At 42.6% G+C, this 14,813-nt stretch overlaps 1 protein-coding gene across 3 annotated transcripts in view; it reads right to left on the bottom strand.

The window, feature by feature from the left end:
• The window catches only part of WWOX (WW domain containing oxidoreductase), a 550,369-nt gene that overhangs the window by 23,433 nt on the left and 512,123 nt on the right, over positions 1–14,813 (bottom strand). For 2 of the 3 annotated variants that reach the window (XR_013931868.1, XM_080410741.1), the window contains exon 9: positions 13,751–13,868. The exons of the other annotated variant lie outside the window; for it this stretch is intronic. Coding sequence is in view for 1 of the 2 variants with exons in the window: in XM_080410741.1 (XP_080266867.1) it covers positions 13,751–13,868 (118 nt within the window). In the remaining variant the exon portion in view is untranslated. The remainder of the gene's footprint in view (positions 1–13,750; positions 13,869–14,813) is intronic. 3 annotated transcript variants of the gene reach the window in all.

Raw genomic sequence — 14,813 nt, forward strand, 5'->3', positions numbered from 1 at the left:
CCTAAACATTTTTTTTTTCCATACGTCCGTCAGTTGTACAGGGTGCTAATCACCAGAGCTGGGGGTCAGCCTTCTTTAACCTGGAACAAAGGCAGCGGGTTGCAATGATGAATACACAGGATAAAGAATTTGTGAGAAGCCCAACTGAATCTTTAATCATGCCTCAATGCCATTTCCGATCCAGTCAAACATTTGAAAGCTGCTAGGCAAGCACCACGCTATCAATCTTTCGAGCATACGTAAAATTACCCGGGAATCTTGTTTTGGATTAAGTTGAAGAGTGTCTTAGTAATAAGGGTTCATCATTCTCTTCCGCAAATCATTTGTCAGTTTTGTAATACAATCTTCAATAGCAGCAGGGTGGGATTTATACAGCAGTTGCTGTTTATTTATAGTTGAAGCTCGGAGATCTAAATTATCCACCCTTCCAAAATCCTTTGTTGAGAGGAAAATACTAAGTAGCTACTAGTTCATAGGCATTTATTTCATAACTGCTAGCTGTCAATTTTGTAACTGATGGCACTGAATATGAATTAATATTGAATATCTTAACAGTAAAAGAAAAGGGGTTCTTGAGATACAGTATACGGTAAAACCCTCATTAATATATGTAATGCATCCGTTAGTATTCTAAGATACCATTTATGTTCCCGATAAGAAAACGCATTACACAATTAATGCTTAGTTTTCAGATTTGTCTACTTTCAAATGCATGTTTATTTTCTAAAATTAGATTCCTGTTCTGAAGCAAGTTTACATACCAAGCATATAAATAACAGAAACAAAGCCATAACTTATCTGTGTATTTATCAACTACAAATTAGTAAGATCCACTCTAAACTCTGTTAAGGGCACACAGATGGCACCGGACATCATCTGCCAGTGAAATGGGATCAGTCTCTTTGAAAGGAAGGTTTTAATTTTCTTAGGAAAAAATAAGGATAAACGCCAGTTATCAGTAGCCTGAGCTTAAGTTTAGCACGGTGGATTTTAAAAGATGGCTAGTGGAAAGAGGTGAATTCAAAATCACATGTGGCAAAGGCTAGATTCAAAGCAAGCGGCTCAAGTGAAATAAAAAGGCAAGTGCTTCCTTAAAACTCTCCAGGCTGTTCCTGTTATTATCTCAGGACTGTTAGGCAGAGCCAACACATCCCTAACACAAAAATATCCGATCCACACAACGGCACTGTGAACGTACCATTTATAGTGGAATAACTCATTAGGCAGCAGTGTGAAGATGACGTAGGATGAACATATTCCAGACCATGAAACCCTCCCATACCTTCTCTGGGCGTCTGGAAAGCACCCTGAAGAGCTCACATCCATGCTGCTAGAGAGGGAAAAACTCTCCGCCAGCTAGCTTCAGCAACAGTCAATCTCTGATTTGATGGGAAATACAGAATCTCCTTAGAATAACAGACAAAACGATACGGAGCCTATTTCCACCACGACCAGTTCCCAAATTGTCCAAACCAAACCCTCAAGATACAGCTGCAGTTTTAAATTCCTCGAGCCTCACCTTCACCTGGCGTAAATCAGCATAGGTCCCTTGCCTCCCCCCAGGCTCTACGGCTCTGCGGTGGCCGAGGATCTGCTCCGGGCTTGATGCAAGCCCAGCGCTGGCATTCAGGGAGAGTGGCCGCAGGGACGCGCGGGGCACAGCCACCGCTCCACGCTGCAGCTCCGCAGCCCAGCTCTGGCTTACCTCCTGGGGAGGTATATAGAAATATATAGATTTCTATATACCTCCTGGGTAGGTATATAGAAATAGAAAAATAAGAAAGCTGCCCCCAGGGTGGATTGGTTTCTACTTGGGATGGCTAGCGAGCCCCAGTTGGGATTGTGGGTGCAGAGTTTTCTCAAAATACACTTGCTCCTTTCTCTGTAATGTTTAAATGTTCCAGCAGATGAATTGCATCGGTAGCTTTTCCCATCAAGCCCAAGTCTGTGGACAACGTGGAGTGCGATGACCCCCTCTGAAAAAAACTAGCAAGCCTAAAATCCTCGTGTCCTCAGTCAACCTTCAGGATTCCCCAGTAACTGAAGTGCTCTTAGGCGCAGTCTTAAGAGCAGTTTGGTGATATCAGCCACAGTTGAGGCCAGTTGTAGCTGAGGGAGTTACTTCTCAATGCCCGGCATTACTTTGCTCCATCTCCTACGGGGGTACCTTAGAGCTGTGAGGGGCCGTCACTTCATATAATGCAACGAACAAGTTTTAGTCTCGCATGTGAGATGACAGGAGAACTGTTCAGTTCCTGCTGCAGTCCTCTTACTCAGAGCAATCCCAGATGCACAGTTATAAGTAACGCTCAGAATACGTATGTATTAGTCTCCAGTAAGAAAACAGGATTCCCCGATTGCTTTTTCAGCAAGGAAATACGAAATTGAGACATGCTGCTGCTATTTTGGGTGAGTATGATAAACTGAAATCATATCTGCAGCTCAAAAAATAAAACTTTGGAGCTGCCAAATATGATCTAAGAAACAAGTCGGGCTCAGTTGACTTCAGGTCCCATCTCCACCCAAGTGCAGCAGGAAAACGTGACCTGAACTGACTCTGTAATTACAGTCTTTTCAAAGGTCTCACCGAACCACATCTAAACCAGAGACTCTCAACCACCTCCCCTTCCCCCATCACCACATTTAAACCAGCAAAGCATCTCTTAGAAGATAATACAACGGATAAACTGAAATCTATAAGGTCTGCTTTTTTTCCTCTGATGTATCCCTTTTTCAATTAATTCCCAACTACAAAGACTCAAAACTCCATCAGCTTCTCTACTTGCAAAGCATAGTTGGTTTCAAGCTGTAACTTTTCTTAGCGTCATTAAGACCTTTACACATTTACAGTATTCTTTACATACATTATAGAAGATAAGTGTGCTATGTTCTTTGAGTAAGGAAACTGCAGTAGCTTACGAAAGAGGATTTGTTTTCAACTGCTGAGGCATTAAGACCTAGTGATTATTTCAACTATTCAGTATATGCAGCTATATTTAACTTACATTCTGGGTTTTAACTTTGCAAAAGAAAATGTGTCCATTGTAATAAATGTATTTTGATAATGCACCATGTTGTTTGTGTTATGCAACACCCCATATGTTCTCAATTATGGCAATGATAGTGCTTGAAAACTTCCAACCTCCAACATCCAGTGTCAAACAGAATGCCTGCAATCATTCCACAGGAGAAAAAAAAAAAACAAACAAACAACAAAAAAACCCAAACAACAAAACCACCACAAAACAAAACAATACAGGACGTCAAGTCAGGAGAACTGGGTTGGTTTTCTGTTTTCAACTTTTACTTCCCTAGTGAATAAGTGAACATCGACTCCATGTACCTCACTTTTCCCAGCTGTAACATGGGGAGAGCACTATTATTCACCCACCTCACAGGGGTGTTGTGAGGACTAGTTCGGATTTATGGAGTGCTTCCACACTTAGCGTTGAAAAGCACTGTGTAAGTATAAAGCGTTATATTATAAACCATTGTTAAAATATGTAGAGATGTAGAAGAAGGTTGGCAAAATAGCTGACAAAATTGTAATTACCTTTTAAAACCGTGCGTATTTTTCTTGATTGTATAAACTTAATTCTTTAACCTGTGAAGCTGTCTGCTACACCGGGACCTATTCCAGACTCTTCCCTCTCTCGCCCTGTTTATTTTTGCCTAGCTCAGAGAGAACTTGGTAAAACCCTTATTAGCCAAAACACCATTGAATTCTTCAGAAATGGATGCTTCAGAGGGAACCAGCCCCTGAAAGGGTGATCCACAGGTTGATCTCTCCTACCCTTTGCATATGCTAGGAAGAGCCACTATGGCACACCGGGGGTGGGATTCCGTTACCTGACAGGGGTCCTAAGACATCTGAGCTGCCTTAGGATATCCCGCATGTTCCACAGCCGTCCTTCAGAAGGGCACACATCTCCCACAGCTCTGGCACTGTGTTTGCAGCCCCTCACAAACAGCTCAGATAAAATCACACAGTGTTTAAGACCGCACCAGACACCGATGTCCGTGCAGCCTAAATGCTCTTACCACAGCACCTGGAAGGGAGCTGGTTCCCACAGCCGCATTCTTTCCTTTTCCTGGTATCTTATTAAAGTCCACAATCAGCTTCTGAAAATAGTTTCAAGCCTGACACAGAGCCATCTTAAGCTTCAAAAACTTCAATGCAGCTCACGGCTTTACCTTGCCCAGCGAGCACTCCGTCGGCAGGAGCCGCAGCACGCCCCGCCAGCTGCTCACCCCGGCCTTTTCACCCACATCCCATCGCCACGCAGGTCACTTCTGCATTTGCTTCTCCTGCCCGCTAAACCATTCACACCCGATTTACACTTTTAAGACATCATTACTCCATTGAAGTGGCAGTTTTGAACATGGCATGCAAATTGCTATGATCCAGCATTGCTCCTCTTTCCTTCTCACAGGCTAGTGTGGAGCAGCAGTGCGATACTGCACAGCCCTGCTCATTTCTGCATTTCAAAAAAACTCTGAGGAAAATTAGCAACCTTCATTTCAGAGTGTAATGGGATAAGGGTGCGATCAGGCTGGCCATATGATGTTGCTGGCCATTGCTTGCCACATGCCCCGTGTGCCAACCCTGGCCAGTGGTGTGAGAAGCAAAGAGCGTGCGAGAGACAGTCTTCGGGCATCAGCAGGAGCACTATCAGGAGCTGGTCATACCTGAAAATCGCTGCCACTCGCTCTCTGAGATTTTGCAGATTTTTGAGATTTGTATAAGCACGAATCCCGTCACAACTTGTCGGCCACTGTCAAAAAGGAAATCCCATGGAGGATATTGGAAATCCTCCTGAAACACACAACCTGCCAGCTGAGGGCGGAGCCTTCTGGGCAAGGGTAATTTGAATTGTTGAGCAAACAGGTTGTTGACAATAAACATATCCTGCCAAAAAGACAGATTAGATATGCTGCTGCAACTAAATCATCAGAACAGGACTGGCTGGTGTTTGGGCATATGTAGATGAGAATTCATTGAAATCAATTCTGTTATTAACTTACACTGACTTGAAATGTTTTATGTTTTTGCTGTACCTAACTTCAATTATATATTTACTTTATATAAATGTATGTATACATACAGTACTGTATATGCTGTATATATTTATATAGCTTTTTAATACTATTATCGATCAAAATCTAGACTTTTTCATATGCAGTATTGCAAAGAATGTCATCACAATACTGACACTTGGCTTCCTCCTCCATCACACAGACAATTTTTTAGACTACCTTTCATTTTAGCTATGAGTGGACCCCACAAACACACACGACACAATGCTTTTTAAGCAAGTGACCTTTTGGGACAAATATTTAACGAGCCGTTTGTTTAGGTTTTAAAGATAAAGACTGTTTTTCATCTGTTGATACACACACACATGTGCACATATGCGCACACACATGTCAGTAATACAATGCATTGAAAAACCACAGGGTGTTATGATGGGGACATATCATGGTAAGAAATTCAATACTAACTCTGTCTTCCAGAAACTAATTAAGGGAATGTATTTTGCAATAATACAGATCTAGCAAACAGGCCTCTAAAGTCTAGGCTTAGAGCTGTAAGCCAGGCACTCCTGTATTATGTATGTGTGATTTTCATAGATAGCCTGCTATAAAGTGTGCCCTGTTAGTGCATCTTTCAGGCTCAAAGACACTGGCCTTGTTAATATTTCATTTAGTACATACTGTAGAGTCTCATTTATATTACTTCTGTAATTAATGGTGATAGCTTAGGCACTGCCTTTACAAGGAGAGATCCCTGTATGTTGGTCGATGGATAATGAGAAACAATAGATATTTCATTCACCAGCAGCTTGTTGCTAGTTAGTAGGAAATTATCGTGTGTACTGTTGCTTTAATTGCCAGGGTAAATAACGCTGCCGCTGTGTTAGTGAACATTTTAAAACACTTGATGCAAATAGACTAGAAACAAAACACACACACACAAAATTACCTTTATTATGCTATACCTTAGCATAGGGAGTTAAAAAGGTATGTCTTAAAACATTTGCGTTCTATCATGCAAATATATCTTAATATGCATGTGCTGACTATTCAACTACTGTATTTTAGGAAATACAATTATGCTGCCTTTCTCTTCTCCTATGTAGACTGTAAATAACTGTAGATCTTTCTCTTGTTTTCCTATGTAAATATATGTGAATACTAACAAGCTATGCATGCTGATATTCTAGGCAATTTCAGGTACTTTTATAATCTGAAGGCATGTACTTGAACTGGTTTGTTAAAAAAAAATCAACTCTCTCAAATCCTTTAAAGCTCATTAGAAATTAAAAGATTTCTTACTAGACTGGTCCCTTCAATCTCAGTTGCTTTTTTGTTTATTTTTTCCCCTGCTTTGCCAACGCTGTCTCCCAAGATCCACCACCAAGGATGCATACTCCAAGGCTGTTTTCTCCAAAGCATGGAGTCCCTTCCTGGGATGTGATTCACTATCACCCCCGACTGAGGACGTGCACCATTTAGGTTCAATACCATCTCCATCTGTAAACCTCAACAGAGACTTGGATAAGGGGGGAAGCCTATCCCCTTTGCTCTGACCTCTCCTTCTGTTTAATGATGTTTTCTATTTCATTTTCTCAGCCCATAATCCATCAAGTAAGGATCTAATACCGCTAGTGCCAGGACAGGGTTTGAGGGCAGATGCCGATGCAGCCCAGAGCAGCCCCCACCTCTCTGGCTGTGCTGCAGTCCGGCTGCTCACTCAGACACGCTCCTCTCTTGGAGCACACTCTTTATGGTTCTTTTCTAGCATGCTTATGACTTTGACAGACTGTGAAAATAATTTGATAAATAGCTTGATAAATTTCCCCATCGCTTCCCTTCAGTGCTGTAACACTGTTTGTGGGAGCCTTTCAATTGAAGGAGTGTGAACAAAAATGAAATTACCTAAGCTTATAAATCAAGTCACCTCCTGCATACAAATTTGGAGGCAAGGTTTCAATTTAGCTCTTTTTGTTTCTCTTTTTTTGTTTGTGTAATAAATGAAGATTCCTATACGGAAAATGGTAAGAAGAAAAAACAGATGCTTTTATCCTCCAATACAGTAAGGGGGGGAAAAAATTCCCTCTGCATTATCTATGGAAACTATGACAACTTTTTAATCGAAAGAAAACAGCTTTCATGTCTGAAGATGCTTTTTTTCCAGAGTAAATGTATAAGAATAAACACATTAATTGACAGGATCTTCATGACTTTTTAAGTTTCTCAAACTTAGCTTGGTGTCTGGGGAAGATCTCTTTCCAGTCCTTGAAGACTCTTTTAAGACGAATGTTTAAAAAGCTGAGCTGACATGGGCATTATGTTCAAGTGCAAGCTGTACTATTCTTTAATAGAGGGTGTAGAAATGGTTCATAGGATTATTATCTTTCTATAGACAAAACCCATTACCTTCACACTAGGAGGGAAAAGCTAGTTTTTAACTTATATAAAACGGAATCAATTATCGATATCTTTGCATGGTTTCCCAGCTCTGCTGGAGTGCAGTTGCAGAGCTAAACACACAGAGTCATTTGGCAAAACGGCTCCTTCTTATACTGGGCTTCTTGTTATACCTTCCATTTAATAAAATTGTATCTACAGAAGCAAAACTAAGTAGCAATGACTTGTATGCAGGGCTTCCACCCTCAATGTCACAAGACAGGAATCACATTTGCAGACCTGTGATTTGCCTGGCTACTGTTACTTTAGACTTCTTCCCAGCATAAAGTGAACAAGCAAATAAAAAGCCATTGTCGATGCAAAGTCAAATGCAGTGACAAACAGCAGTACAGGTCAGAGCATCCATACAGCGTGTTGTCTCTGGTGTGGAAGAAAAACACTCCTTCAGCAACCTCTGCCATATAATCCTTACCAACCAGTCTCTGAATAATCCTTTTGTTGGCTTTACCAGTGGCTTTTCACGGCTGCTTATGTTTCCAGCGAGAAAAGGACAGCTGGAAGATTAGTGGTGGCTTTTCATGGTGAAAAAGTCCACACATGCCCACTGCTTCTTGAACTACTACAAATAAAAACCTTACATCTTCCAGTAGACAACATCTAACCTACTCCAACTCTCTGTCCCTCAAGCAGAGAGATCAATAAATGCTTTAGCCATCCTTAAAAAATGGTGTCCCCAGCTACTTTGCTAGCACATACAAACTCAGATGCACATATAGGTGCAGTATGCGCAATGTATTTAAAACATACAGTTGTTAGAAGCTGGTAATGGCGTTTGAGAAGGAAACGTTCATTATTAGACTCTTATCTGTTTATCCCATTCATGAGATCTGCTTCTACAAAGCGCGTAATGATAAATGGCACATTTGCAAATTATCTTCCGAGTGCTGATGAGAAATCAGCAACCTGCGAGTTACCGTGACTTTGAATGAGTACACTCCACTGCAAGTCTCGTTTGCCGAGATCCCTGCCAAATGAGTGCATTAGTATATTAGGAATCTAATAAATTGACTAACAAGCATTTGATGAAAAATGGCTGTACCATCCGTTACAGTTATCATCACAGCCAACAAGGCTACTGGGGTTGGGATTTTGAAGGCACCAGCTGCTGATAAAAGAGACGTTGCTCTGCTGTGCCACGCTCTCAGCAGCATCTCCCTCGCTGACTGTGCATCGTAACAGACTCTCAGCAAGGCACAGGACCTTCTTTACATCAGCTTCCCTCTGCTTCTTCGTGAAACTTAGGAGGATTTAAAGCATTCCAGCCTTACTCAGTCTTGCCTTTTCTCTTTCCACTGCAGAAAGCAGGGTGCTGGGATGGTGGAGAAAACCCTTCTGCCAAACCAGCCCTGAACAAGTTTCTCTGCCTGGGAAGGAGCTGAAGGAGACACTTTCTGTTATACGGCTCAGCACTGTTCAAACATCTGAGTCTGTGCTTGCGTTCACAATCTGTAAACTTTAATCTTGCTAATTATGATCACGAACACGAGGCTAGAGGACCAAGCAGGCTTTGGCTATATTCACATCCAGCAGACAGGCACGGCGTTATTTAATGTCCTGCAATCAAATGAGTTTCAGGAGTGGTTCAGAGTCCTACTTCTAACTCACAGACCTAGTGGAAAAATCAAGAGTCAGGAAATAGATTTTCATACATCACTTCACCTGCGTTGTTCACTGCTTTGCTGGGTATTTAAGAAGCCCAATTTCTTTTATAAGGAAACCCAACAATCCCCCCATGTGCAAATGTCCTCTCTGTCTGGGAAGGAACAAGTACCCGACACGTTCAAAGCACCAGGACCTGCAAACCCGAAGCAGGGTGATTAAACCCCAGGGTTAAGTGTGCCCAGAGCCCCGTGGGAAGGTTTGCCCGCTCTCCCCAGCCCCGCACAGCCCACCAGATGCACTGTGGGTGCTCGTCACTCCTCCCGCTGGCACTGGGGAACCGGCAGCACATGGCAGGGCGCAGCTACGCTCTGTCCTGGCACAGCCTGTGTCAGTAAATTATGTCTTTGCAGGTTAATTAATTCTAGTAAGTGCAATATACCCTTACGTTCAAGTTTCAGAAATCTCTTGCATGCTGCTTAATTTGTTTAAAGTAGAGAGGAACCCAATTTGTTATAAATGCCCATTTATTGTCTGCCAACAAATCCCAGCGAACACTTCAAAGCTACACACGCGTAAGAAAAGCTCCTTCTGTACCTTCCCAAATTGCATTGCTGCTTTTACCTGAGACATTTGCAAGATCCCCCAACTCTGTCAACAGTCGCTTTCCAGTTTTGTTTAGCTTATCATCAACAGACTCTGCTTTTGTGAGTGGACAAGTCATTTGAGTGTGCACCACAGTTATAATGGCCTGACTGACAGCTCAGCCAGATAAACACGAGAGAATAACAGACGTAGGAACAATCTGGGTATTCATTTTGTCCGTTCAACCGGCTTGAAAGGATTTGCCAGCCAAGGGCACAACACTTCAGGCTAATTTGCTCAGCCAAAGCGCTGCCGGAGTGTAAGGCTGCAAGCAGATGACTGATGTTGGGGAGATCGGCATCCCCAGATGAGGTACTTATTATTCACCTCTGCCTCACGGGAAATGAAAGCACTATTTATTCAAAGCATCCATTTGAAAGAGGAAAACATATAGAAATGAACTTTGTTACAAAACTTGAACCCTGATCACTGCTTCCCTGCTTTTGCATCAATTCCAGCTTCTTGTCCTAGCCTGTGTCATCCTGCGCACTGCAGCATTTCTCTTTCCTTTCCTTCATTTACTTCTCCTTTCCTTCCCAGATACTTCCCTCAGCCTTGCCTCCTGCTTTGCAGTTTTGATGCTATATCTGACACCGAGTACCTTTTCTTTGCTGTTCACCTTCCATTGTAATAGCACACAAACCTCAGAAGCTCGACTCTACTTTCACAGTGTCTGGTACAGAAGTGTGTGCCCAGGATCCCTCGGCTGCGTCTCACACAGTAAATGCCCTCTGTAATGTTTTGGCCGATATTAGCCCCACAGTCCACCAAGAACCACATGCTGGCAATGTGCCGCACCAGTCCCCACACCCTCACGGAGCCCAGCAACACAGCACCAGCGGAATGCCAGTGCCGTCCTTGTTGAGGAAAGTTGCCTCCTGCACGTTGCACGTATCCTGTGTTTAGAGTGACAGAGCCACAAGTCCACCTGCTAATCACATAAAAATAAATGATGGGTAGAACAGGCAAGCTCGTACTCAGGAAAGGTAAACACTGCTTTGACATATTCCCTCAAGCAAGCAAACAAAATAATAACAGTTTACAGTGGAGGTTTGCAAGTTTGCTCCCATTAATTAAGTTCCATTTTCCAGCATGTTGAGTTTTAAGCCATTTTCTCCAAGACTGATTTCAACAACTCTCTTCTCCCGCTGAAAAGCCAAGGCCAGACCCGGCTATCGGTGACAGCAGCATGACTTTACTGGCTTCAGCAAAGCGTGGAGCCGAGACACAAGGTGCAGCGGTGCCATGGCAAACCCCTGAGCATTTCAGGAGGCAGGCGTCCCCCAGGAGCGCCGCAGCCCGAGCGCGGCGGGCTGGGAACAACGGCCCTCGCTGAGGTGACGCACTAACAGCCTCAGACACATCACGGGAGGAATGCAAAGTGCACCTGACACTTCCTTTGATCTACTCCTAAGAAGCATTAAAAGGCACATTAATGTGCTGCTTTAGTGCGTGTTCAGTGTGGTAGTTGGAGACATAACTGAGCCTTTCACAAAAGTCTAATTGGGGAGAAGAATAAACTTATTGTTTCCTCCTCTGGACATGCACCCTAGAACATAGGCAGAGTTGACATTTGCATGAAGTATGTTGCCGTTTTGCATTTTAAAATCCAGGCATGCTAAATGTAGGCTGAAAGATCACTTTGACTATTATCAGGAACTCTGCACATGTCCAACAGTAATTCTACAGATGCAAGAACAGCAGCAGGTTATCTTTCTCTAATGCTACCAAAACACTGAAATTCAAAAGTGCGTGTGGATATTTACATACATATATATCTATCTAAATTGCTCACTTAAAATATGAAGTGAATACTAATAAAGTATTTGAGCACACAGCTCCTACAGCTGAGTTTCAAGCAATTGTTTTGTATTGCTCATGAAGTTCCTCACTCACAAATCATATTCACATTTAGCAACAGAGTTTTGTGCATTGAGCTAATGATACTTCTTGACCTCATCAGACTACGAAGCGCCTTTGCACCTCTGTGCTCTCAGTTGCCATGTCAAATTTCCTTTGCTCTTTTAAGACAATCAAACAATGAACAAACTGCAGCAACAAACCAAGTAACAAAGAAACAAGGAATGTAAGAAGCCAACATTCCCACCCAGGTTAATCAACAGCAAAATAAAGGCAGCAAAGAAAGTCAGGTGTAAGTTCCATGGTGGAGGTAACGTGAGGAATGACGTTAGTGGAGCATCCTCAGTTTTGCTGAAAACTGCTTTTTCCTTTCTGTCAGCTTAGGTGTATGTTTGCACATCTGGCCAGACCTATGTTCAGCTGAACTCTATTTTCTTCTCTATGCAATTCTCTTTCTTACATCTGTGATGATGATAATTTACATGTCCCTGATTAGCTCTGTGTAACACCCTCAGTGCTTTATCTCTAGAAGGATTAGAGGGTTTGTGCTGCCTTCTTCATTTGTCTGCAGCACCTCTTTCCAGCCTCAGCTAGGCTCCTTGGGAAGCATTCTGTGCGGCAGTACTAATGATGCCAATACTGTTATACTAAGACACGCACCGCAAACTTTTGGCAAAAGACAGTCTAATCTGTGAGAACCATTAGCTTCCTTTTCTTGAAGCTCTTATTCAATCTAGCCACAAAAATTGTACTGCAAGGGAAGAGGAGGCTGACAAACGGGAGTCCGGAGAGCCCCGCTGCTTGGCTCGCTGCGCTGGCACTAACTGAAAAGCATGAACCTACACTGTCCATCGCGCCAAGTCCACTGCAAGAAAACAGCATGCCCTGACCAAGTTAGGCAGGTAGATAAGAAAAAAAAACATAATAAGGGAAGGCAACGGCTCTGGGTACGTAATAGATGGATGCAGAGGTCTTCTGCATCAGGTAGGTGGAAATCCATGCAATTCTGTTCTTTTTGTGTGGTATTTGTAAAACACAGTCAGTTCTAGCTGGTACCAACTCAGCATTAAAGGAACGCCCTTGCCAAGCCCACACAGGCCACTCAATGCTTCAAAACCACTTCAAGACTCTTCCTACCCCAGCTTTTGGATATCTGCATTTTTTTGGACAACAGCATGATTCTTTTCTTATAAACAACTAAACATCATGCCGACCACAAAGATGAAAGACAGTTTTTCTTTGGGCTACTCCTCTGGCTGATGTTCAAGACTGTTTCTGATGAAATCATCTTGAAAAGTGGGTAAAGGAGGGAATTCCACTGGAACATCAATGAATCGTTTGTCTTACATAAAAAAAAAAATCGACATACAAACCTAACCTATAGAAAACTCTAGGATTTTAAGTACACAAGGGTTTCATAGGCCTTCCTTTTAAATTATGTCCTTAAATAGACCTTTAAGAAGCAACCCATGTTGGAAATTTAGCTTTTGCAATATTTGGGTCCGCAACCCTTTTCAAAACATGCAGCCAAGCTGAGGGAACACTTGAGATGCTCCATCCAGAGGCCAGGGCAGAGGAGGGAGCTGAGCGTGGCATCTCCTGCACCAGCAGGGAAGGGGGACATGCACCCACTGAGCCTGAGGGGCATCTGGGCTGGAGCTGCATGCACCTCCGCAGCGGGCACGGGCACATGTGCTCTCACTGAGAGAGAGAAACACATAATTTCGACAGGACACACATCCCTCCTGCTCTTCGCAGCAGGAGGAATGGAAATGCGCCTGGCTTCCCCGCAAATGCACAGAAGATCCTTTTCAGTCAATTTAGCCAGTTGACTCTATCTCAGTATTTTTCCATTTGCTTCATACAAGTAAAAATGATGATCTGTAACAGGATCTCTAGCCCCTGTTTTGCCACAATGCCATATCCATCTAGGATAATACTCTTTTGACACTAAATTTCTATTAAAGTGCTATATGCTCGTAAGTGGCATAATCTTTTTCAGTTGGCAACATGTGAAATATATTTGTGTTCTGTCCAAATGCTGTATTGGAGCTGTACTATCTAACTCCCCTTACATACTTCTGATCACTTTTTTGTCAGCCTAGTTAGATTATAGAAGGAAAAAAAATCACTCCATGGCGTAAATGATACATACCTAAAGGATTTTTAGCTCTTACTTTCTGACCTGTCCAAAAGTGAATTTGCTGCAAAATAATGAACTTAAGTGACCCCTGCTGACTTCTCAAGGAATGACATTCCATAGGGAGTCCCATCTGTGAAACAAACAGTTCAGGTACAAAATCAGTCCATTTGTCTCAACTCTTTGGACTTTTTGTTGGAAAAGAATAGTTCTTCGGAAAGTTACTGGTCATCTGAAATGGTACGACAGTCTACAGTTTGGGATGATCCATCTAACCATTAAAAAAAGTACAAAGGGTCGGATTTGAACCCTTGCAGGAGCCAGATACAATTAATTTGTTTTTCAAGAGTACTATCAGTTAAGCATAACTGCAATCTGAATATCTTATATCTGCCCACGTATCTGGCTGGTGCCTTCTGGCCTTACACGTGATGTAAGGGGCTAATAAAAGGTGGCAGCGCTTGATGTCAGATAGTTTGTCTCTGCCTTGTTTAATCATTCGGAATGGAGTGATGCTCAAGCCCAACTTGCATTCGCTATCGGTCTGCGAGAGGGCTGCTGAGAGCTACTTCTCAGCAATCAGCTTGAACCTTTGGCAAGACATCTGTCAGGTACACTTTAGCATCCCCACAACCTAGAAGTAAGAGAAGTGGCCTTCTCAATTTAGATGCAATATTAAAGGCAGTTGACAGAAATCTTACATCCCGCTGTCTTTTCTCTCTAGGTTTGCAGTTGTGATCCCATTAAAATCAGTGGGAGCCTTGCATTGTCTTCAACAGACCGAACATTACAAACACAGTGTTCAAGATGGAATAAACACAACTGGATTACTCTCAAACTCATTGAAAACCTAAAATCCTATTAGGTTATCGAGGTATCTTAATACTCAAGAGACACTTCAAACTGCAGAGGCTCAGGCATTTCACACAAAACCCAGGATGTGTCCAAATGAGGTGGCAGCATTGCTATTGTTCTCGTTAAACTCTTACAACATGTGAGTTAGGCTTTCAGCACAAATCATGTTGTTAGGTCCGGTTGACTATAGCACAAACTTGATCAGAACATCTACACACCAAAC

This window comes from Falco punctatus (genome assembly GCF_963210335.1).
Source record: "Falco punctatus genome assembly, chromosome: 14".
NCBI lineage: Eukaryota > Metazoa > Chordata > Aves > Falconiformes > Falconidae > Falco > Falco punctatus.